The 23,144-nt window shown below is 36.1% G+C and overlaps 1 protein-coding gene across 5 annotated transcripts in view; it reads left to right on the forward strand.

Annotated features, from left to right (window-relative positions):
- The window catches only part of HIPK1 (homeodomain interacting protein kinase 1), a 53,218-nt gene that overhangs the window by 13,098 nt on the left and 16,976 nt on the right, over window positions 1-23,144 (forward strand). For all 5 annotated transcript variants that reach the window (XM_039841232.1, XM_039841231.1, XM_039841236.1 and 2 more), the window contains exons 2-8: window positions 3,793-4,870; window positions 11,502-11,625; window positions 18,327-18,446; window positions 19,237-19,323; window positions 19,997-20,181; window positions 20,510-20,672; window positions 21,570-21,795. In XM_039841232.1, coding sequence (XP_039697166.1) covers window positions 3,793-4,870; window positions 11,502-11,625; window positions 18,327-18,446; window positions 19,237-19,323; window positions 19,997-20,181; window positions 20,510-20,672; window positions 21,570-21,795 — 1,983 coding nt within the window. The remainder of the gene's footprint in view (window positions 1-3,792; window positions 4,871-11,501; window positions 11,626-18,326; window positions 18,447-19,236; window positions 19,324-19,996; window positions 20,182-20,509; window positions 20,673-21,569; window positions 21,796-23,144) is intronic.

A 23,144-nucleotide genomic window follows, 5' to 3' on the forward strand; every position in this document is an offset into this window, starting at 1 on the left:
CTGATGTCGAGGTGCAGCATTTTCAGGAAGTCAGAAAAACTTTCAATTTATTGGGAGCTGTTCTCATGTGAATTGAAAATATTTGTACTTTAGTTAAGTTTTGGGGGATTTTCAACTGCCCAGGGGTTTGGTGCCCCTAACCCCCATATTGTTCATGGGGCAACTGTAATTTGCTTTTAAGAGTCTGATGCATAGTAAGTTTCACAGAGATATTAATTTTGTTTCATATTTTTGTTTGGGAGGTCTCAGCCTAGGGAGGAAATTGCCTCCCCATTTGCAAAAGCAAATTTTATGGAACATAGTATCTTTATCCTGTGTCTAGAAATGGCTGGTTTTAGCTGAATTTCAGATTGTTATATAAATAAGAGTGTTGATTTTTCTAGACAACTTCGATTCTTTATTTTCTTCTCACTTTGTGCTTGTCGAGGTCAGCATGAGTCTCAGCCACACTGGCAGAGTCCCAGTGGCATGATACTGACTTAAGTACCGCACATCCTGCTTTGGGGAAGGCGAGGGGAATTTTGGATTCTTGTCTGTGGGTGGGCTTAAGTTTGTCTTACTGAATAAAAATTATATTCATTTGTATAAACTTTCAGGAAAATGTTTTGCATGCATGCTTTTTGCAGTGCTCAGTTTGAAGATTTGAAAGCATCAATATCTTTTATTTTGCTTATTGGCTGAAAAGTTGTCAGTAACATTACTCTGGTAAATGCAATATTTTTAAAAAGTGTCTAGTCATGAACATAACCTTTAAAAATTTGCTATTACATTTCATGAATTCTTTCCAGTATTGTTATTTTAAGCCCCTATATTCCTAGACATAGCTACAAACTGCAAATTTTGTATTCTAATTTTACTAAATACTTTTAGGTACATAAGGGTTGTGCTCATGTTTCTTGATAGATTGTTGAAATTATTAGTTCAACATATACAGTGGAAAACAAATTTCGCAGATTTGCTTTTATTCAAAATTGACTTAATTTTATGATGACAAATATTTTTGCATATATTTTAATAGGTAAATTTTGTAATGGTTTCAGATTTTTATTATAATTTAGTGTTATGTCAGCAGTATAGGTAGAACAAGTTGATTTGTAAGTTAATAGCCTTGGAGTTAAGTTGCACTGACTTTAGCTTTAATTTACACTTCAAGGTTCATATAAATAATGGAAACTCTTTTTTGTAGTAGATCCAGACTGCATTTTTAGAAATTGAAGGCTGAGGATTTGTTTTTCATTCCAGCTGTCTAGTCTAGTGTAGATTGTTTTTAGTTGCATTCAGGCACAAAGAAATGTACATGTTGCTTTTTCATGTTCTGTAACATCCTTTGTCACGCTTCCTTCCTTCTAGTGTGTGTTTATTCTCTTATGACTACTAGTATAATTATACTATGTGTACTGGAGTGGAGACTTCTCCCATTTCTCAAAGACTGCACAGATAAAAGGGAGGGACATTAAAAAACAAAACAAACTTTTGAAAATCCTGCAGTTTTATATGAATGATAGGGAGGAGATATAAGGTTGGTAGGCAGGGGTCAAATCACCCGACAACTACTTGAGTGTCTGTATATTGCCAGAGCCTGTGGAAGGTTCTGGCGATATGAGCAAAAAACATGACAGATATGGTACCTGCCCTTATGGAACTTATACTGTAGACGGGAGTGTAGCATTAAGTAATTTCAAGTTATAAGGGAGCAACACGGTGCTATAGGTTGCATGATGAGGGTGGGGCAGTGGTTGTGATGATTGTGAGTGTGTGTGTGTGTGTGTGTGTGTGTGTGTGTGTGTGTGTGTGTGTTGTGTTTGTGTGAGAGAACAGTTTTTCCTAGCATAGAATCTATGTTGAATTAGAGGGCCTTCCAAAAACTGGAAGAAGGTCAGATGGCTGGAATGGAGGAGATTTTGGAAGACATCAACCAGATTTTTAGAGAGCTTTTTAAGGCAGGTTGAGGATTTTGGACTTTATGCCCAAAGTATTGGAAACCTAGCGGGCAGAGGGAGGAAGGTGGCTATGAAAGAAAGATTTGCATAGTTTAAAAACAAAGATCCCCTGAGTTCATTCAGGATTAGTTTGGAGGCTACCAGAAGTTTGAATTAACTAGAATGGTTCCAGTAGGAGTGGAGAAAGAGGGCTGATTTGAAATATACTTAGGAGATAGAATTGAGAAGATTTGGTTATATTAGATAAAGGGGAATAAGGGAGTAGAGTAGGTTGGGATAATATTAATAAATGAGTTCCAGGCACTATTACATGTATTCAATCTTTAAATTCTCACAATAACCCCAAATGAGATCACTATTGCTATCCCTATTTTATAGATGAGACAGACTCTTTACCTGCTTGATTTTTGGCTTGAGGTGTTGGGTGGGTATATGGTGGTGTCTCATAATTGAGATAGAAAACCAGGGCTGGGGTGAAGACTTATGAGTTTAATTTTAGACATGCTGAATTTGAAGTATCTGTAAGATATCCAAGTTGTAGTTTGGAGTGGTTATTTGGGAATAAGGATTTGGAGCTCAAGAGTAGTCTGGGTTAGAGAAGAGATTTGAGACTCTTTGGCAGATGACCGATCTCAGGAAGTAGTTACTGAAAAGGAGAAAAGTGTGGAACAAGAGAATAAGGATTAGTGTAGAGCCCCAAGGCATCTGAGGGCTATATTGTTGAGAAGGGAGAAGATAAATATGAAATGGTTTATATGCTGTGTCAAATGTTTGGACTTTATTCTAAAGTAATAGCTTTGGGATTTAGTATTTGGGCTTTTTGAGCCTGACGTATCTATGGGACATTCAGGGATAGAAAACTGGGCTCTTCTCACTCCCTTTCCCCATATTTTTCCAAGAATAGCATCCCACAGTTCTTCAGAAGATGCTCTCCAGGCTTTGCATCATCTCAATTACTCTCTTCTGGTCAGTTTATAAACGGTCCTCTTACAGTGTAGTGGATAGAGCTAGACACTATTTTATGTATGATCTGAGCAGAATGGATAACCTTTACATTGTCTGCCATGTTCTGGACACTTTTTGTGAATATAGTTTAAGATTGAATTAGCTTTTGATGGAAGGGGGAACATTATTACATAATGTTTTTCTTACCAACTGAAAGTGTTTTTCATACATTTTTCTGTTAATCCTTGTATCTCTTATCTTTGAGCTTTGTGCTAGTCATGTTTTTGACCAAAGTAGGGGTCCATAATGTTTGTGTTAAATTTCATCTCCTGGATTTGCCTTACGGTTTCTAGCCTATGGTGATCTTTATTCACCTGTTACTTAGTAATATCGAGTATCCTGCACAAGTTTGGTTCACGTGTGAATTTTATAAGCAAACCATCTTTGTCAAAATTTAAATAATTGATTAAAAAGTTAATCAGGGCAGGAAATGAACTCTGGCCAAAGATCCTGGGTTTCAGTTGCAGTGCTGTGTTATTTTGGGCAAATTACTTTAACCATGTGGTGCCTTAGTTTCCTCACCTGTAAAATAGAAATAATGGACTACTGCTTGGCACATAGTAAGCGGTCAATCTGTTATTATTGTTATTATTTTATAAACCATCGTAGATATTTGTACTCCTTTAACAATATGTCCTATTATTGCTGAGTTTCAGAGAGTGATTAAAGATGTGTAATTAGACCAAAAAGTTTTATCTTTCTAAAATAGGAAACATTTTTTGGAAAATGTATAAAAACCCCAGCCAGATATGTTTACTTGTGATTTTTGTAAACTGAACATTTTCTTATAAATTAATTGAGGGGTTGTATAATTTGGGGCTCTGACTCTCCCTCTGTCTCTCTGTAGGTATGGCATCACAGCTGCAGGTGTTTTCCCCCCCATCAGTGTCGTCGAGTGCCTTCTGCAGTGCGAAGAAACTGAAAATAGAGCCCTCTGGCTGGGATGTTTCTGGACAGAGCAGCAACGACAAATATTATACTCACAGCAAAACCCTCCCAGCCACACAAGGGCAAGCCAACTCCTCTCACCAGGTAGCAAATTTCAACATCCCTGCTTACGACCAGGGCCTCCTCCTCCCAGCTCCTGCCGTGGAGCATATTGTTGTAACAGCCGCTGACAGTTCTGCCAGTGCTGCTACAACCACCTTCCAAAGCAGCCAGAGCCTGACTCACAGGAGCAACGTTTCTTTGCTTGAGCCATATCAAAAATGTGGATTGAAAAGAAAAAGTGAAGAAGTGGACAGCAACGGTAGCGTGCAAATCATAGAAGAACATCCCCCTCTCATGCTGCAAAACAGGACTGTGGTGGGTGCTGCTGCCACGACCACCACTGTGACCACAAAAAGTAGCAGTTCCAGCGGAGAAGGGGATTACCAGCTGGTCCAGCATGAGATCCTTTGCTCTATGACCAACAGTTATGAAGTCTTGGAGTTCCTGGGCCGGGGAACATTTGGACAGGTGGCTAAGTGCTGGAAGCGGAGCACCAAGGAAATTGTGGCTATTAAAATCTTGAAGAACCACCCCTCCTATGCCAGACAAGGACAGATTGAAGTGAGCATCCTTTCCCGCCTAAGCAGTGAAAATGCTGATGAGTATAATTTTGTCCGTTCTTACGAGTGCTTTCAGCATAAGAATCACACCTGCCTTGTGTTTGAGATGCTGGAGCAGAACTTATATGATTTTCTAAAGCAGAACAAGTTTAGCCCACTGCCACTCAAGTACATCAGACCGATCTTGCAGCAGGTGGCCACAGCCCTGATGAAGCTCAAGAGCCTTGGTCTGATTCATGCCGACCTTAAGCCTGAAAACATAATGCTGGTCGATCCAGTGCGCCAGCCCTACCGAGTGAAGGTCATTGACTTTGGTTCTGCTAGTCATGTTTCCAAGGCTGTGTGCTCAACGTACTTACAGTCGCGTTATTACAGGCAAGTGGCACATGCTAGAATGCTTCTCTTAGGCTGGAGATCTGTCCTTGTATTTAACATATATTACATAGGGCTACAGATAACTGAATTTATATTCAGATTCCAAGATAGAAATAAGGATAATATGTTTTAGTTCATTTCAAGTGTGTGGTATTCCTATTTGTAATAGTCTTTTATATCTGAAACTTTATTTAACACTAGGAAAATTAATTCAATCTGATTCTGAAGGTCATTCCTAGTCGAATTACACAGTTGACCCTTGAACAACATGGGAGTAAGGGGGACCTACCTCAGTCAAAAATCTGCATTTAACTCTTGACTCCCCAAAAACTTACGTTGTCCTTCAGTAGCCATGAGGGGTTCTGTTGCATGTATATGCCACATTTTGTTTACCCATTCATTTGTTGATGAACACGTGGGTGGTTTTCACATTTTGCGTGTTACGATGAATACTGCGATGAACGTTGGTGTTCAGTTGTTTAAGTCTCTGTTTTCAGTTCTTTTGGGTTACAGCTGCAAGTAGGGTTGCTGGGTCATACGGCAATTCTGTGTTTAAGTTTTCGAGGAACAACCAAACTCTTTTCCACAGATGCTGCACTCACGATTTTTACATTCCCACCAGCAGCGCATGAGGACTCTAATTTCTCCACATCCTTGCTACCTTTGTTCCTTTGTTATTTTATGTTTTCTTTTTTGGATAGTAGACATCCTATGTGTGTGAAATGATACCTTACTGTGTTTTTCGTTTGTTTGTTTGTTTTTCATTTTTCTAATCATTAGTGATATTGAGCATCTTTTTTTATGTGCTTATTGGCCATCTATCTGTATATCTTCTTTGGAGAAATGTCTGTTCAAGTCCTTTGTCCATTTTTGCATTGGGTTGTTTTTGGTTGAGTTGTAGGCATTCTTTATATATTCTTATCAAATATATGATTTGCAAATAATTTCTCCCATTCCGTGGAGTTGACTTTGCACTCTGTTTGCACAAAATTTTTAAATTTTAATGAAGTCCAATTTGTCTGTTTTTTCTTTTGTCATTTGTGTACTTGGTATTATATCCAAGAAATCATCGCCAAACCAGTATTGCAAAGCTTTCCCTCTGTGTTTTCTTCTAAGCGTTTTATAGTTTTAGCTCTTATATTTAGGTCTTTGATCCATTTTGATTTAATGTTTGTATATGGTATAAAGTAAGGGTCCAATTTCATTGTTTTGCATGTGGATATTCAGTTTTTTCAACAGTTTTCTGAAAAGACTGTGCTTTTTCCATTGAATGGTCTTGACATTCTTGTCACAAATCCTTTGACCATATATGCGAGGATTTATTTCTGGGCTCTATTCCTTTGGTTTGTACGTCTGTTTTTATGTTAGTACCACATTGTTTTGATTACTTGTAGCTTTCTAGTAAGTTTTGAAATTAGGAAGTGTGAGACCTCCAGCTTTATTCTCTTTTAAGACTGTTTTGGCTATCTTAAGGAGTTTCTTGAGAGTCCATGTTAATTTTAGAATGGATTTTTCTATTTCTGCAAAAAGCCTCGTTGGTGTTTGATAGGGACTGCGCTGACTCTGTAAATCGCTTTTGTTAGTATTGACATCTTAACAACATGGTCTTCTGGTTCACCCTCATCTAATTTTTTGTCTTTTCCTTTTATATGTAAGTTTTATAAAACTATGGTATTTCTTATTTGAATGAGAATGGAATAAAGAAATTCCTAGAGCTTTTGGTTTCGGTTTCATGCTACTCTAGGCAGCTCGGCTAATTTTGAGAATCTCACCTCCATTTATTCATAACTTGGGAGAGTTAAGTTCCAATTACTTTTGCTTCTAATATTCTCTTTTGAGCGATCCCACCACCACCCACACGTACATATAGACAAAGCGCATTTTACAGGTGCACCGAAGAGTTCACTTTTGCATTTCATCTTGAGCCCTGGAGAGGTAAGGAGAGCACAGCTGAGGGATGAGGGATGAGCAGTTCTTGCTTTCTTCATCTTTTCTCTAGTCAGTGCCTGCAGGTGTTTAACTTTGTCTGCCCTGTCAAAGACAAAGTGCATTCTTTTGTGGTAAGATAAGCGATTCTAATCTGTTGGAAAAGATAGGGCAATAGAGATAAGAATTATTCATGAAATAATTTTTGATGAAATTTTCTCTTAAAGAGTGAAGGAGATTTGAGGAATAAATAGTTCTGGCTACTTAACTTTCTCTAATGCGAAATTTGAATAATTGTTAGTGTTAGATTGCTGATCTTTTCCCCTTTCCTTATCCTTTTAATTTAAGCTGTCATTTGAGTAACTTGGTTTTGTTTTGTTTTGATTTAAAAAAAAAATATGATTTTCAAATTTTTAAATCCACTGGTAATTACTCTACAACGAAGTCCTGTAAATCCATTGCGTTTAGTTGTTGACCATATTAGTAAATTTAAAAGGAGCAGAGTTTACTCCTTAAAACCAGGAGTTTCTTCTGTGTATTACTGAGTAACTTGTACATACCTGGGTTTAATATCCAGGACTTGACGTTTAGGATTTAACATGAGTGTTCTGTTGCGTCACAGTAATACTCGATATTTAACCTAAGGCAAATGGAATAGCCCTCACACATTCCTTCTTTATCGTTAGTTTTATCCACAGTGTCTTCCTGTTGCTTGTGTCCTTATCACAGTTTGGACACAACTCTGCTCACCTTCTTGTCTTTCCGAAAACCTCTGTGAAATTCTTTTGGCCAGTGAAGCATTCTGGCTCCAAGGCTGCCTTCCTCATATCCCTTTTTTAGTTTATCTTGCTTCATCTTGCTGATAACATGCCCAAATATTATTAGTTGACATAAATTTTTGCTACTGTGCTGTCTCTGTTGGCCATGGGTACGGCTAAATGACTCAAGCAATGGAAATATACTTTATTTCCTGGCCCACTGTAAATGTAAATGTAGACGAATTCCAAGAAAAGTTGCTGTCTTTGGGGCTTGAGTTTTAGGCACAAAGATTTGCCATCCTTACAAACTCAGTCCTTTAAATTCTGAACAAACTATCTGGCCTTTATTAAAAGCTGAGATCACTTTATTTGTTATGTATCGGAGGACAAGGTCAGGAGAAGGAAAGCTTATTTTCACTTTATCGTATCAAACAATCCACTTTCATCTGACAATGAAACTACAGTTTCACCTAAGCCACAGATACAGGAAGTTTGACTTTATGTAACATCTCTGATCTGGTAGCTTGATGCCTCTGGAGATGGGCAGGAAGAAACAAGTGTGTTCACAAAAATGAGCACAAAATGATTAGTGCTGTTAAGTAATCCTAACCTTAGTTCGCTGTGGGTTCCAGTGAAATAAAGCTTCAGGGCCTTGGAGGAATTCTCCAATTTAAAGAAGCTTGAAGTTGGGGGATCAGAATGCAGGAATTACTATTTCTCCCGCCCAGGTATAGTAATTAGAGCCTATTTGGTATTTGTTCTTTGAGGATGAGATGTATGGAGACCACCATGTCCAAAGTGTAATGAATGCCTTTTCCTACTAAAGTGAATACTGCCATTTTTTTTCCCTTTTTTTTTTTTTCCTTTGCTTTAATGGGTAATCTTTTTACTGCCCAGCTGTTAGAATGTCAGAGCTGGAAAGGGACCTAGGAGAGTAACTCAGCCTCCTTATTAATACAGATGAAGTAGAACCAGAATTTCAGTGTCTAGAGTTTATATTGAGAGATCAGGAAATAATGGAGGCCAAGGGAAAAGATGATATAGCAATGAAAATATTATCAAGAATTATAATCTGAATTCAGAGTTTAAACTTTCAGTCTTTAGAGATGAAAATGCTCTGAATGACTCCTTTCTGTTGAGTAAGAGAAAATAACTGTCTTTTCACTTCCTAGAGTTTAGGTGGGTCCAACATTGCTAAGCTCTAATGATAGTGAAAATCCTTTCTTTTTTTTTTTTTCTTTTGCCTCCTTTTTATATAGTAGATGTGGTAGAGTTACTGTTTTGAGTGAGCTTTTGCTTGAAATCTTCTGCTGTTTTTGTTATTCCAGAAGCAGGGTGAGACCAAATGGAAAAACTGATTCCAGCCAATCTTCAGGGTTTTTTTGTTTAATAGGCTTGGGGTCTGGATTAGTGTTTTTCTAAATTTCCCTGAAACGTTAGGTTTTAGAAGTCTAACAATTATTATGTTATTGCTACCTTTTTGAAGAAGTTAGTGATTGAGTGCCTGGCCCCTCCTTGTGACCTACCTTTTGAATTTTAAAATGTCTTCGTGGTACAGTGGAAATGGTAGAATCAATCCTCTGCTTGTCATTTGATGCTTAGGAATGTTCTAAGCCCAGTTTTTATTTTGGCACAAAGCCATGTGCGTTCTCCCGGCCAGCTATTTTTGGCACTGTTGTGAACTTGGAAATTAATGAATCTGTTCACTGGAAGTAAAAATTTTGTTCCTTTTCAATTTTAGAAAAGCTTTTTATGTTTCTGGGTCCTCTTACCCTTTTGCTTATTAATGCTATCGAATTTATGCTGTCTTGAAAACATGCCACGGCGGTTGGGAGTTAACTCCGAATTTCCATCAGTAATGTGGCTGTAGCCACCTGCAACAGGAATATGACTTTGGAAGGTCGTTTCTTTGGCTAACAAAACCACAGTTCACATCAAATAGTACAAAAACTGTCTGTTAGTGGTTCTACCCATAGTTGTCACATAATGTAAGTCTCAACAGGCTTGGATCTCCTGCTGTGTCTGTGCAAGGATCAGGAAAGCTTTGAGACCCTGTGGGGTCCTCTAATTCACCCTGTTTTTGAAGGGCTGCTTAGAAAATTACTTGAGGAGGATAGTCTTATTTAGGGAAATATCTTTATACCGTATCCCACTCAATCCTCCCCCCCCCCCAAAAACACATATTTCTGAAAGTGAAGTTTGGGAAACTTAGGAGACAAGCCTGTTAGATAGTTCCTAATGGAGAAATCTGCTTTTCCATTTACTTCCTGTTAAATGAGCATTCTGGATCCAGAGTGTCCTTACAGATTCAAACTCTGTGATTTGTAAGAAGGAAAGGAAATTATTTGGAGAAGGTAATAAAGCATTTAAGAGCTCAGATCTTGGATCAAGACTGCCTGTGTGGCCTTGGGCAAGTTCCTTAACCTCTCAATGCTCAGTCTCTTCATCTGTAAAATGGAAATGATACTTTGTTATGTAGAATCTAAGATGCCATTGATTATAAGGTAAAACATTATTTTGTACCAATGAGATAGTAAAAGCACTGCCATTAAACTAAAATGGTAATCATTAGCAGAATTCTTCTTAATTTCAGAGGATAGTGCATGGCACAGAGTAAGCACTATGTGTCTTTTAGCGTTATTAATATTAGTGTTACCAGTTATTATCATTCCCTTTCTGAACCCATTTATCTCTTAATTTTAGTCACAGTTTGAAAAATGCCACGTATATCAATCACAGTGCCAAACAGATTTTTATAGATGGGCATGTACTTAACTTTTACTTACTTAGAGACCGTATAATATACTCAACTCCAGAGCTAGACTGCCCTGGTTCAGATATTAGCTCTGCCACTTATTAACTGTGATTCTAGGCACATTACTTAATCTGTCTGCCTGTTTCCTCCTCTGCGAATGGGATAACAATCTGCCTTGGACATGCTCTTTTAGACAGAGCTCTAAATTCACGGGATTACTTTAGTCTTCTCTAGGGTTAAGTTTCTCTCCTGGAGCATCAATGGAAAGAAATATTTCTAAAAGCATACAAAGAATTCAAAGTTTTTAAATAATGATAATTATTGTTAGATATAACAATAATTAATAATAGTTATTGTTGTATCTAACAGTTATATATATAGTGCTTACCGTGTGCCAGACACTGATCAAGAGCTTAATGTTTAAACATTATTTTTGTTAATTGCTTAGTTATTGAAACCTTACAACACCCATGTGGTAGGTAAAGTTATGTTCATTTTATGAATGAGGAACTTGAGGCACGGAGAGATTAAGTAATTGCCTGAGGCACAGAGAGATTAAGTAATTGCCTGTAGCTGTTAAATGATGGCACCTAGGATTTGAACCCTGATAGGCTGGCTCTAGAGTCTTTGCTGTCAACCACTTTGTCTTTACAGAAGGCATTTCTGTCACAAAGGGGTATTTATTGACCAGACCATTTAATTGGCTTTTCTATAATTAAAAAGGTGCTAAGGATAAAGAGAATAAATTCCTTATCCATGACTTCAAATTCAGAAAACTATAAAAACTAAAAGTCTTTTTCTAAGTTTTGGTATAAACTCATTTATTGGCAAGACTTTACTTGAACCAAAACAAGGCTATTTAAAGTCTGTATTTAGCTGATTTGATATGACTGCTTGTATATTGTGTTGCAGAAATATTAATGTGTTTGGTTATGGGTGCTTCCCTAAACTCCTTTGGGATTATTATGCAATATGTGGTATATGCATGGTAGTACCTTGTGAAATTCAAAAAACTCTGAATTCCAAAACACATCTGGCCCTAGGAGTTTCAAATGATGGATTTTATACCAAAGATTGTTTTTAGTTTTATGAAATCAGTGCACCTTTAGCTGATACTAAAACAAGACTTCATCAACACAGTTCATTTTCCCAAATAATGTGTATTTTTTAAATCTATTTTTGTTTTTGCTAGAGCCCCTGAAATTATTCTTGGATTACCATTTTGTGAAGCTATTGATATGTGGTCATTGGGCTGTGTGATAGCTGAGCTGTTCCTGGGATGGCCTCTTTATCCTGGTGCTTCAGAATATGATCAGGTAAGAGTGTTTATTAAATGGAATTAGAAGCAAGTAGCTACTAGTGAAATTGATTCTGGGGAGAGAGAAATACTAGTGAAGTATTTAGAGCAGGGAAAGAGTAGTCCAATTAGAATTTTTTAAAGAATAGAATTTTCTTTATCTGCTTCTTTGTCTGAAGTTATGTTTGTAATTCTGTATTCAAAAAAGGATTTTATTTTGTTACTTTAAATTACTACTATTCCAGATCTGTAATGATTTATTAGAGTATTAACTTTGTTAACTAATATGTTTTGTGAGTTAAGATATCAAAGTAAAGATGAAGAATTGAAATTTTAAGAGTGACCTTTGGCTTATTCATAGCTATTACTTCTTTTAATACACAACACACAGTGAAGTAAATGCTCTTTGCGTACTGAAACACACTGGGCCCCAGAAGCTGTGATGTATAATTGGTCTCTGTAAAATTGGATTTAGGAGGGAAATCATATAAGTTGAAAAGTATGTCTCAAAACAGACAAGCTTTAGAAAAGATGCTACAAGTTCCTAAGGAGCTGCTCTGAAGGGGGAAAGTTTTGCCACGGAAATAAATTGTGAATTCTCATTTTTAAATTCTTTTTTAAAAAATCGGTCTAACCACTGTGCTACATAAGCTCTTTGAGGGCAGAGACTGTTTCATTCCACCAGCGTATCCAGCTCCTGACATTGTGTTTGGCACATAGTAGTTACAGGTGGCTTGGTTTGATTTTTTAAAGGAATAAATGGTTATCTGGAAGTATTAAAAGGAAAAAAAAGCAAAACAATGTTTTTCCCTGTTCAGCCTAGAATTTGACTCCTTCATCTATTTTAGAGTAGATACCAACTTCCAAAAATTTGACTCTCTGGATGTGTCTTTGAGTGAAACATGAAAAATGAGTTGCTCATGCCATAAGTAACCTGTTACATTGTGCTTTGTAATTTTTCATCTTTCTTCTACCTTGGAGAAGCAAGCCAACTTTTTTTTTTAATAACAACAAAGAAATGTGAGGGAGATTAAATGATGGAAAACCACAGTTGGTTGAATCAAACCATTGATTGTCTTTTTTGGGTCTCAGACCCTTTTGGGAATCCAATAAAGTTATGATTCTTTTCAGAAAAATATACTGACAATATTTTGTGTACAGATGGACCCCTGATTAAGAAACCTTGCTCTGAGCAATTACAGCCTCCAAAGTGCCATTCTTAGCCTAGCTGTTCTGTGGCATCCCTTCAACCTTAGTAAACAGATTGGCACTGTAAATTTTCCTAGGAAGTGGAGCCAAATAAAATTAGATTTAGAAGCTAAGGTACAGCTGGGACTTTCCTTATAAACAAATGATCTGGTAGTTTTCAGTGTTTTTGTATGGTGCATAGATATGAAGCTGTGAATGGTAGGAGGAAGTCGGTTTTCCTATGCTAGGCAAATAGGGTGTTGCTGTTGTAGAGCAGGATGGAGGGTAGTTTATCTTGGTACAGCTCTGATTATACAAAAGGATTCCTATGGCAGCATCCTTATTCTTACAGTTGAGTTTGTTTAAACAACTTTATTGAGATAAAACTCACATACTGTATAATTCAGCTATTTAAAGTATACAAATTCAGTGGTTTTGGTATGTTCACAAGGTTGTGATTCATTACCATAATCCATTTTAGAACATTTTCACTACTCCAAAATGAAATCCCATATTTATTAGCGGTCAGTCCTCATTCTCCCCCATCCCTGCTCTAGGCAACCACTAATCTACTTTCTGTCTCTGTAGTTTTGACTTTTCTAGTATATCATATACATCACATACAAAAAGTTGTCTTTTGTGATGGGCTTCTTTTACTTAGCCTGTTTTTCATCCATGCTATAGCATGTGTCATAACTTCATTCCTTCTTATGGCTGAATAATATTCCTTTGTGGGTACGTATATGTATCTTAACATTTTGTTTATCCATTCATCTGTTAATGGACACGGGTCGTTTTCACAATTTGGCTATTGTGAATAAAGGTGCTATGAACATTGGTGTACAAGTCTTCAAGAAGCAGTTTTTAATTTTTTGAGTACATATATTGCTGGGTCATATGATAATTCTATATTTAACTTTCTGAGGAACCACTACACTGTTTTCCTCAGTGGTTATACCATTTTACATTCCCACCAGCAATGCACAAGAATTCTAATTTCTCTATATCCTTGCTAACTTTAGTTATTTTCTGTTTTTTTTTTTAATTGTTTGTTTTTATTGGATATGAGGTGATATCTCATTGTGGTTTTGATTTGCATTTCCCTAATGATTAGTGATATTGAATATCTTTTCACGTGCTTATTGGACATCTGTATATCTTCTTTGGAGAAGTTTAGTCAAGTCCATTGCCCATTTTAGAATTGGTTTCTGTTGCTTTTGAATTGCGAGTGTTCTTTATATTTCTGGGTATTAACCCCTTATTGAGATTTAGGATTTCAGATATTTTCTCCCAGTGTGTGAATTGCCTTTTTACTCTATTGATCATGTCCTTTGATGTACAAAGGACTGCTTTTTCTTTATTGCTTGTACTTTTGGTATCACATCCAAGAAATTATTGCCAAACCCAAAGTCATGAAGCTCTTCTTCTGTGTTTTCTTCTGAGAGGTTCAGAGTTTTACATTTAGGTTTCTGAGCCATTTTAAGTTAATTTTGAGTGTGGTGTAAGGTCAGGGTCCAGTTTCATTCTTTTATATGTGAATATTCAGTTTTCCCAGCACAATTTGCTAAAAGATTGTTCTTTTCTCATTAAATTGTCTTGGAGTTCTTTTCAAAAACCATAAATGTAATGGTTTATTTCTGGACTGTCAGTTTTCTTCCATTGACTTACATCCTATATCTGTATACCGCTGCCACACTGTTTTGACTACTGTAGCTTCAGTCAGTTTTCAAATCAGGAAGTGTGAGTCCTCTAACTTTGTTCTTTTTCAGGATTGTTTTGGCTATTCACAGTTCCTTGAGATTCCATATGAATTTGAGGGTGGGTTTTCTGTTTCTGCCCAAAAAAGTCATTTTTTAAAAAAATAGGGATTACACTGAACCCATATATTGCTTTGGGAAGTATTGCCATCATAACAGTATTGTATTTTGATCTATGAACATTTATTTAGGTTTTCTTTAGCAATATTTTATAATTTTCACAGTACAAATTTTACACATCTTTTGTTAAATTTATTTCTAAATATTCTTTTTGATGCCATAATGAATAGAATTATTTTCTTATTTACATTTTCAGATTTTCATTGCTAGTGCATAGAAATACAATGAGTTTTGTAATTGATCTTGTATTCTGCAACCTTGTTGAACTCTTTTTCTAGTAGTCTCTAATAGAACTCTAGTTCTAGTAGGATTTTTTTTGGTGGATTCCTTATGATTTTCTAACTATAAGATCATGTCATCTGCAAATAAAGATGGTTTTATAGCGTCCTTTTCAATCTGGATTCCTTTTTATTCCTTTCGTAATTACTGTCTTTGAACCACTAGTACAGTGTTGAAATAGAAGTAGCGAGAGTGGACATCCTTGTCTAGTTCCTGATTTTAGGAGGAAGGCATTCAGTCTTTCCCTATTAAGTATGATATCAGCAGTGAATTTTTCATCAATGCGATAGCTGAGATTTTTATAGCAGATGTTTGTGAGTCTTGAAATCAAATGTGTGTACCTCTGTAGATGTTAGCTAATGGCTTCAGATTTGTTGGGAACATTAGAATTACTTAAAATAACAAATGACAGTACTTTTTGTTTGCATAAATGTGGAGCTTTTGTTGTTACTTTAAGTTTTGTGAAAAGCAGTATCTGGATATTAGCTTCCCATTCTACCTTCATATTGAAACTTTTATTCTATAATATTAAAATTTTAAATATTTTAATTTCATAAGTGCTTCATTGTAAAAAACTTAGAAAAGATAAGATGCACAGTAAACCAAGAGACAAAAATTTCAACCTTCAGTAGTTCTGCCCTCAGAGGTGACTTGTTATATTTTGGTATATTTTGTATTTATATATTGTTAATTTTCATCTCATGTTTGTTGAGTACCTACTTTGTGTCAGGTCCTCTGGGCACTGGGAGTGCAGTGCTAAATAAAACATCATCCTTGCCTTCATAGAGTCTGTAATTTGGTGATGGGAAACACATTAAGTAGAAATCATAAAAATTATTATATAATGCAATCTAGATAAATTCTGTGAAAAAAATGTAGTTTGCCGTGTGTGTGTACACACACACATGCACGAATGTAAGTATCTCCTGACCATTTATGTCTCAATGACTCTCTTGATTATACTTATTTTTTTCCATTGCTGCTACTGTGATAGAGGCTGTCTTCATCACTTACCTGGGCTACTAGAAAATCCCCCTTTATCTACTGCAGCCTCCCTCCAGTCTTTTTTACACAGCAATTTTTTCCAAAACACAAATTTGATCATGCCACTCCTCTGCTCTTCTGTGATCTCCCATCACTTGTAGAGTAAAGGGCTTAATCCTTACTATGACCTCTGAATCCCCACATGGGTTGTCCCACCCTTTCCTCCCTCCCTCTCTAGGTCGATCTTAAAACCATTTCTTTTCCTTTGGTGATGGGAAACACATTAAGTAGAAATCTTTTTTTTATACTCTAGCCCACTGGCATCATTTCAGCACTGGTTAAGAATATGCTAGCTTCCAACATGCGTCCTTGCACATACTGTTCTCAGAGTCTGGAATGCTTCTCCACCAGCCATTCATTTCATTTAGTCATTCCTACTCATTTATCAGCTCCAGTGTCACTTCCTCAAGGAGCTTTTCCTCAGCAGTCCCCAGTCTAGGTCAGGTTCCTTTTTTATGTATTTTTATAGTAGCCTTTTTATTTTCTTCAGAATGCCAGTTCAGTTTGAGTTATGCGTTCAGTGTCTGTCTCACTAGACTGCAGTGTCTGTGAGAGCACGAACCATGTCTATATTTAAAATCACCACTGCCTGGCCTAATAAATACTTATTGAAAGAATGAATGAATATGTGCTATATATAGTTATGTTTCAAATACAGATTTATATAGAGAAACATATTTCATCAAATCTAAGACACCATTGATTAAAAGATGCATCATTTTTCTGTACCTCTGAGAAAAAAAAGCTACCAATTAAACTATGGTAGCTATCAGTTGTAAGACATGTCTTGGTTTCAGAAGTGTTAATGTGAAAAAATGTGTCCCTTAGAACCAGTGAAATGTAGTAATTAAAAAAATGAGTGAGATATATTTAATTTGTAATCTGTTTTTTCTATTTAGTATATTGTGAATAACTTCACATGTTAAATATATTTCTGCCCTGTTACTTTAAATGTCTGTATAGTATTTCATTGTACAGATTTTATCCTGGATTTTAAAAAACATTTTACCTTTTTTTATGCAAAAGAAGTTCACATTTAAAATGTTTTTATCCACATTAAAAAAAATTTGTTGTTTTACTAATACTGTGTTTTGGTTTTCAATTATGTAGCTCACAAAGATTCAGAATAACATCTTGCTGTTGTCTAAAATTTTCTTGTGATAGCATGCCGGATTTAGCCATGGTTAACTGACCTCTGCTTTACATTCTTAAAATATTGTTGAGGACCCTAAAGAGCTCTATTTATATAGCTTACATCTATTAATAAATTCTGGCATTAGAAATCAAAACTGAAGATTTTTAGGGGGAGAGGTGAGAAGTAGGATTTATTTCCTTGCTTACCAATTTCTAAAGTATAGCCATTCACATATGGAGGTGGGTAGTAAAAAAAAAACACTTCTTGCCTTGCTCTTAAGTGGAGAGGGAAGCAAATCGCCTCTTCTGTTGCTTTTCTAGACTGGGAGATTATGAAAGCAAACAAGTGTGAACTATTAAATTGGGAAATTTTTAAAACAAGCATATACAAACACATTTCATTAGCCATCAGAGCAGTGACATCGTTACATGTCACCTATGGAAATCTCTGTATGCCCATGAGAAGAGAATGAAAAAGGCGAATAACTTCTTAGGATTATTAATAGGTTTTACTTCACAGCCCCCCTGAAATATCTTGGAGACTCCAGGGGTTCCCAGACCACATTTGAAAACTGCTGGCCTAGTTTGTAATAGGTATTCAATAAATGTTGAATGAATGAACGTAGTACCAGTACTGATATGGGCATAGAAAAGCTAAATTAAGTGCTTAATTTTATGGTATGAGAGAGAAGCTCTGTGGCAATTTAGAGTAGGGGCAATTGACAGGAGCTAAAGTAGCCAAGGAAGGAAGAGGTTTATAGAAGCTTTTTCCTAATTGTTTTAATCTGATACTCTATCAAAAAAAAAAAAAAAAAAAAAACTAAAACAAAAAATCTTGGTAATCCGTGAAATAGAGTTTGTTGAAAACCATTCAGTTGTGTCCTAGAAATCTCTTAAAGTTTTCTGAACTTTATAGCAGAAGTCTACAGAAAAGCAAAAGAGGTTACACACAGTTTTCAAAATGGAGTTTTCTGTAAAGAACAGATAGTAACAAAGAAGTTACTAAATAAGTATTTGGCAATTACTTGTAAGTTAGCATATATTTGTATCTATAGAAAAATTTCATTTGTATTTATCAGAGTTAATTCTTTGCAGTGCTTTCCTTTTGTGGCTAGAGCTAATAATGTTTTAGTGTAAAAGTTTTTAATAATTTTGCTTTTTATTGCAAATCAATGTTTTGATGGTTTCGATGTTTCAGATTCGTTACATTTCACAAACACAAGGCCTGCCAGCTGAATATCTTCTCAGTGCCGGGACAAAAACAACCAGGTTTTTCAACAGAGATCCTAATTTGGGGTACCCACTGTGGAGGCTTAAGGTCGGTCTCCCCTACTGTGTTCCCCATTCCTGTACTTCTCACTCCCAACTTTAAGTGTAAAATTTACTTCTTAATAATCTCGAGGTGCAGGAGGGAGAAGGGATGGGAGGAGGTATATGTTTGCAGGAGGAAATACTTTGAAAAATTATTTCACTGTGCCCATTTAGCCTTATTCTTAGTTAAAAAACAAAACTTTTAAATGCCAGTTCAATTGGCTGAGGTTATTTTGTATATTTGAATCAGCAGCTGAGAAGGGGGTATGGAGACTAGTGCTCACCATTAAGAGTAACTTAGTAATGGCTTATTTTTATAGAATTCTTAATAAATATGATATAATTTTCTAAGTACCCACATTAAGGTCTTATTTATTTTCTTTAAACAAATACCTGCTGTCTGCTTCCTAGCCTGCTGCTTTAACTTGAGAGATCTCTGAGGAATTCGATTGACCCTGGGATTCTGCCTCTGAGCCTTTGCATAGTTAGTATTTGAAATATCATCTCATTTGAAAGTAGCTTTAAGAGAAAAAGGGTAATGTCCCTTCTTTCCTGACATTCTTCAGGAGCTGTGCTGCATCATTGCTTGCACGTTTATTTTATCACGGTTGAAAGGGTGGCTAGATATCAAGGTCACATCTCTGCGCCAGAAGATTTTCTAGTTGTAAATTACTTTCATGTTTGCCATCTCTGGTTGGCAAGGTGATGACACTTGTTTCTTTGTATTCTGGCTTTAATTAAGAATACAATGTGAAAATAATATACAGATGGGATTTTTTTGAATCTGTATTTTATAGACACCTGAAGAGCATGAATTGGAGACTGGAATCAAATCAAAAGAAGCTCGGAAGTACATTTTTAATTGTTTAGATGACATGGCTCAGGTGAGTATAGAAATTTTCAGAAAGCCATACATTTATGTATCTCTTTACTCAGAGATACCTTTCTGTTGGTTATAGTAAAGATAGATTCAATCTGTTATCTACTAGTATTTTTCATTTTTTATAGAAGAAAATGCATTAATATTCTGCCTTGTATTAAAAGAGCATTTAAATCCTAACAAAGGAAACTTCTATATAGTTCTTCCTTCTTTTGCTAAACTGGTATGGTTATATGTCAGTATTTTGAAATATCGTTTAAGAAGGTTTCTTTCTTGTCCATTTCTTCTTCTAAATACATTCTTAAATAAGAGCTAACATTCATTGAGTGCTTATTATGTTCAAAACTTTATTTTACACTTAGGTCTCATCTTTTCAACAATAGAAACTTTTATATTTAAGTAATAATAGTCACTTTTGCTTAAGTTGTTTGATTCAAACTTTGAATGAACAGAAATTTATTCAGCTTTATTCTACCAACAAACTCTACCAAATCGAAGATTTTATTAGACAACGTAAGAAGAGCTTCCACCTATGAAAATGATTATACTGTAATAAAAAGAATTTCCTTGGGTTTTTCTCTTGAGCACTATACATACAGTTTGGAGAGAAAGCAGATATATAGTGGCAGCATTAAAGGTTAAAATGAAATGTAATATTTTAAAATTTTCCTTGGAAGGTGAATATGTCCACAGACTTAGAAGGAACAGACATGTTGGCAGAGAAAGCGGATCGGAGAGAATACATTGATCTGTTAAAAAAAATGCTAACAATTGATGCAGATAAGAGAATTACTCCTCTGAAAACCCTTAACCATCAATTTGTGACGATGACTCACCTTCTGGATTTTCCACATAGCAATCAGTGAGTATGACATGGTTTGGGGCATTTTGCCATAATGTGGTTCTCTCTTGAGTTACCATCTTTTATTTAGATAAATGGAAATATCACGAGAGCAGCAGCTTTGGGGCTTGCATATTTGGCTCACTGATGCTTTTCTTTCTCATTAAAAAATTATGAAATTAAAAATTAGATGTGTATCTTTCCTCTTTATAGTCTTAAAAGACTGATTCATTTTATCTGAAAGTGCTCAGGGCAATGGGGGAAACATTGATCCATATTCACTTTGAATTGTTTTCTTGTGTTTAAATCTCAGCATTCGTTTCATTGACTCTTTACTCTCTTTTTTTAGTGTTAAGTCTTGTTTTCAGAACATGGAAATCTGCAAGCGGAGGGTTCACATGTATGATACAGTGAGTCAGATCAAGAGTCCCTTCACCACGCATGTTGCCCCGAACACAAGCACAAATCTAACCATGAGCTTCAGCAACCAGCTCAACACAGTGCATAATCAGGTATTCAGTAAATGGTTTTGGAAACCCAAACCTAAGTGGGGTGGAAACCAGTAAGAATACAGGGTGAGGTAAAGAAACCAGCTTTTGCTTTGGGGATCTTGTTGCTTTTTAGAGTAGACTGATAATACCTTTCAGTGGCATACTGACCAATAACTACAAAAGGCCTAATCCATGCCCTCATAGTCTTAGCGTAGTCAAATAAATGGAGCCTGGCTCTTGGACTGCTTACTGCTCTTAGTTGTACTGACTTTAGCCAAATAACTCTTTCTCTGTTAAAATATTTGTATGTGTCTCATTGTGTCTACTGAAGGGTGTTTCCAGTAATTTTTTTTACATGCTGTACATTAGAGTCCCAGAACTTCTCACCTTATAAGTGAAAGTTTGTGCCCTTTGACCACCTTCATTCATTCTCCCTTCCCCTCCCTCCCCCTAGTAGTCACCAGTCTACATTCTATTTCTGTGATTGGGTGTTTCCAATAATTTAAGAGTGTTTTTGCATTTCTTTTCTAAACAGTGATATTTACATTTAACTTTGTTTCTGAAAATATAAGCTTCTTAATTTTTTAGCTAGGTCTACTTTTTAAGTGAGATTTGGTGAGATCACACACCCAGCAACTTTTTGTACAGAAAGAAGAGGTAGGGAATATGTAAAGAAAAGGCATGTAGCCTCAACCAGTACAGGACCACTTTTTATTCTTCGTTTTCTTAATTCAACCTTGTAATATGCCTTAAATTTAGAGACTGGGAAAATTTCTTAAGCAGAGAGTTATTTTCTTTATGTATCTATAAAGACAGATAGTATTACTTTTAAAACTAAGTTTTTCTGGATGGATTCTCTGTGTGTAAATATATTGGTATTGCTGTACCTGTATACAGCTATAATCCTCTTGTTTTTAGGCCAGTGTTTTAGCATCCAGTTCTACTGCAGCAGCTGCTACTCTCTCTCTGGCTAACTCAGATGTCTCACTGCTGAACTACCAATCGGCTTTGTACCCATCATCTGCAGCACCAGTTCCTGGAGTTGCCCAGCAGGGCGTCTCCTTGCAGCCTGGAACCACCCAGATTTGCACTCAGACAGATCCATTCCAGCAAACATTTATAGTGTGTCCACCTGCTTTTCAAAGTAAGTGGGGAAACTCCTATATCCATGTTATTATATTATACCTACCTCTTTTAGGCAGATCCTTATTAGGTATCTAGTTGTTTACTTTGATCTTTGGCAAGTTTAAACTCTGTTTCTGATCATGAAAGTAACTGAAATTAACAAAGTAGATTTCCCCTTTTTTATATTGGTTACTTTTATCTGATTATGATACTACCTGACACATGACAATTCAATTAACATTTTCTTGTTCGAACTGCCCGATATCAATTTTCTTGTCCATTGAGACCTTACACCAGTGTCACATATCTCGTATAAGCTTGTATCTCAATATGCAGAATATATACATCTAGAAAAGAATTTGTTGTAAACACAATTGCTATATATTGACTCTTATTTCCTGTATCATTCCATTATAAAATATAGTGTTCCAAATGTAATTTTATTATAAAATGTAAAAAATCATGTTTAAGAATGTGAATACCTTAAGTTACAGGAAAAATAAAGATTATTATTTATTGAACTGAAAAAAATTCTGCAAGCTGAGGTGCTTGTGCGGAGAAGGCATTAAGCTTATCTGCTTCAGCTTAAGAATCATTGTTCCTATGAACTGTCAGCAGAAAGACAGGCTAGCTGAAGAAGATGGCTCCGATCCCATATGTGGCAATAAGATTTTAATTTCCACATTCCCATCCTTCCTCATTTTCTCCTTATTGTATAATTCAGTCTGTTCACTTCCTTTTCTTCCTGCAATATGGGTAATATGTGTTTTTGATCTGGTGAGCCATTTAAAAGGTTAAATTATTTTAAGGATATTTTCTGACAACTCATGACTTTCCCCATAGAAAGTCAGTGTCAGTGCCCTGTGGGAATAAACCAGGATTCAGGCTTCGTGTAGCACTTTACATAGAAGCAGGTAGCATTTTTATCATTTTACATGAGTTACTTATTGACTGTGACTCCTTTGTTTGTTTGGTTTCTGACAGAGTCGGAGCAAGCTGAAGGCAAAAAGGGGCTAGGGGAGACTGAGAGAGTACCGGGAGGACAGGAGAGCGATAGCGGTGTAAACCAGGGAGAAGCCACAGGGAGAGCGGAGGAGCAGATTCAAAACCCGTAAATGCGCATTTAGCCTAACTTCCCAAATCATTTTCTCTGTATGCTTCATAATAGTGGATTCTGTACTTTGGGTTGTCATATGTTGAATGATTCTTCTACTGAATTTAGCAAAATAGCTACCCTGCTTCCCGCCACCTTTGCCAAAGTGAATTTCATTGGAACAGTTTTTAGATGTGGGATTCCCAGGTTTTCTGCTTCTCAGATGATATTTCAGAGATGAGGCAGAAGACTTTTTTAGTTCCTTTAACAAAACA

The sequence above is a fragment of the Pteropus medius genome, unplaced genomic scaffold (assembly GCF_902729225.1).
Source record: "Pteropus medius unplaced genomic scaffold, Ma_sr-lr_union100, whole genome shotgun sequence".
Classification (NCBI taxonomy): Eukaryota; Metazoa; Chordata; class Mammalia; order Chiroptera; family Pteropodidae; genus Pteropus; species Pteropus medius.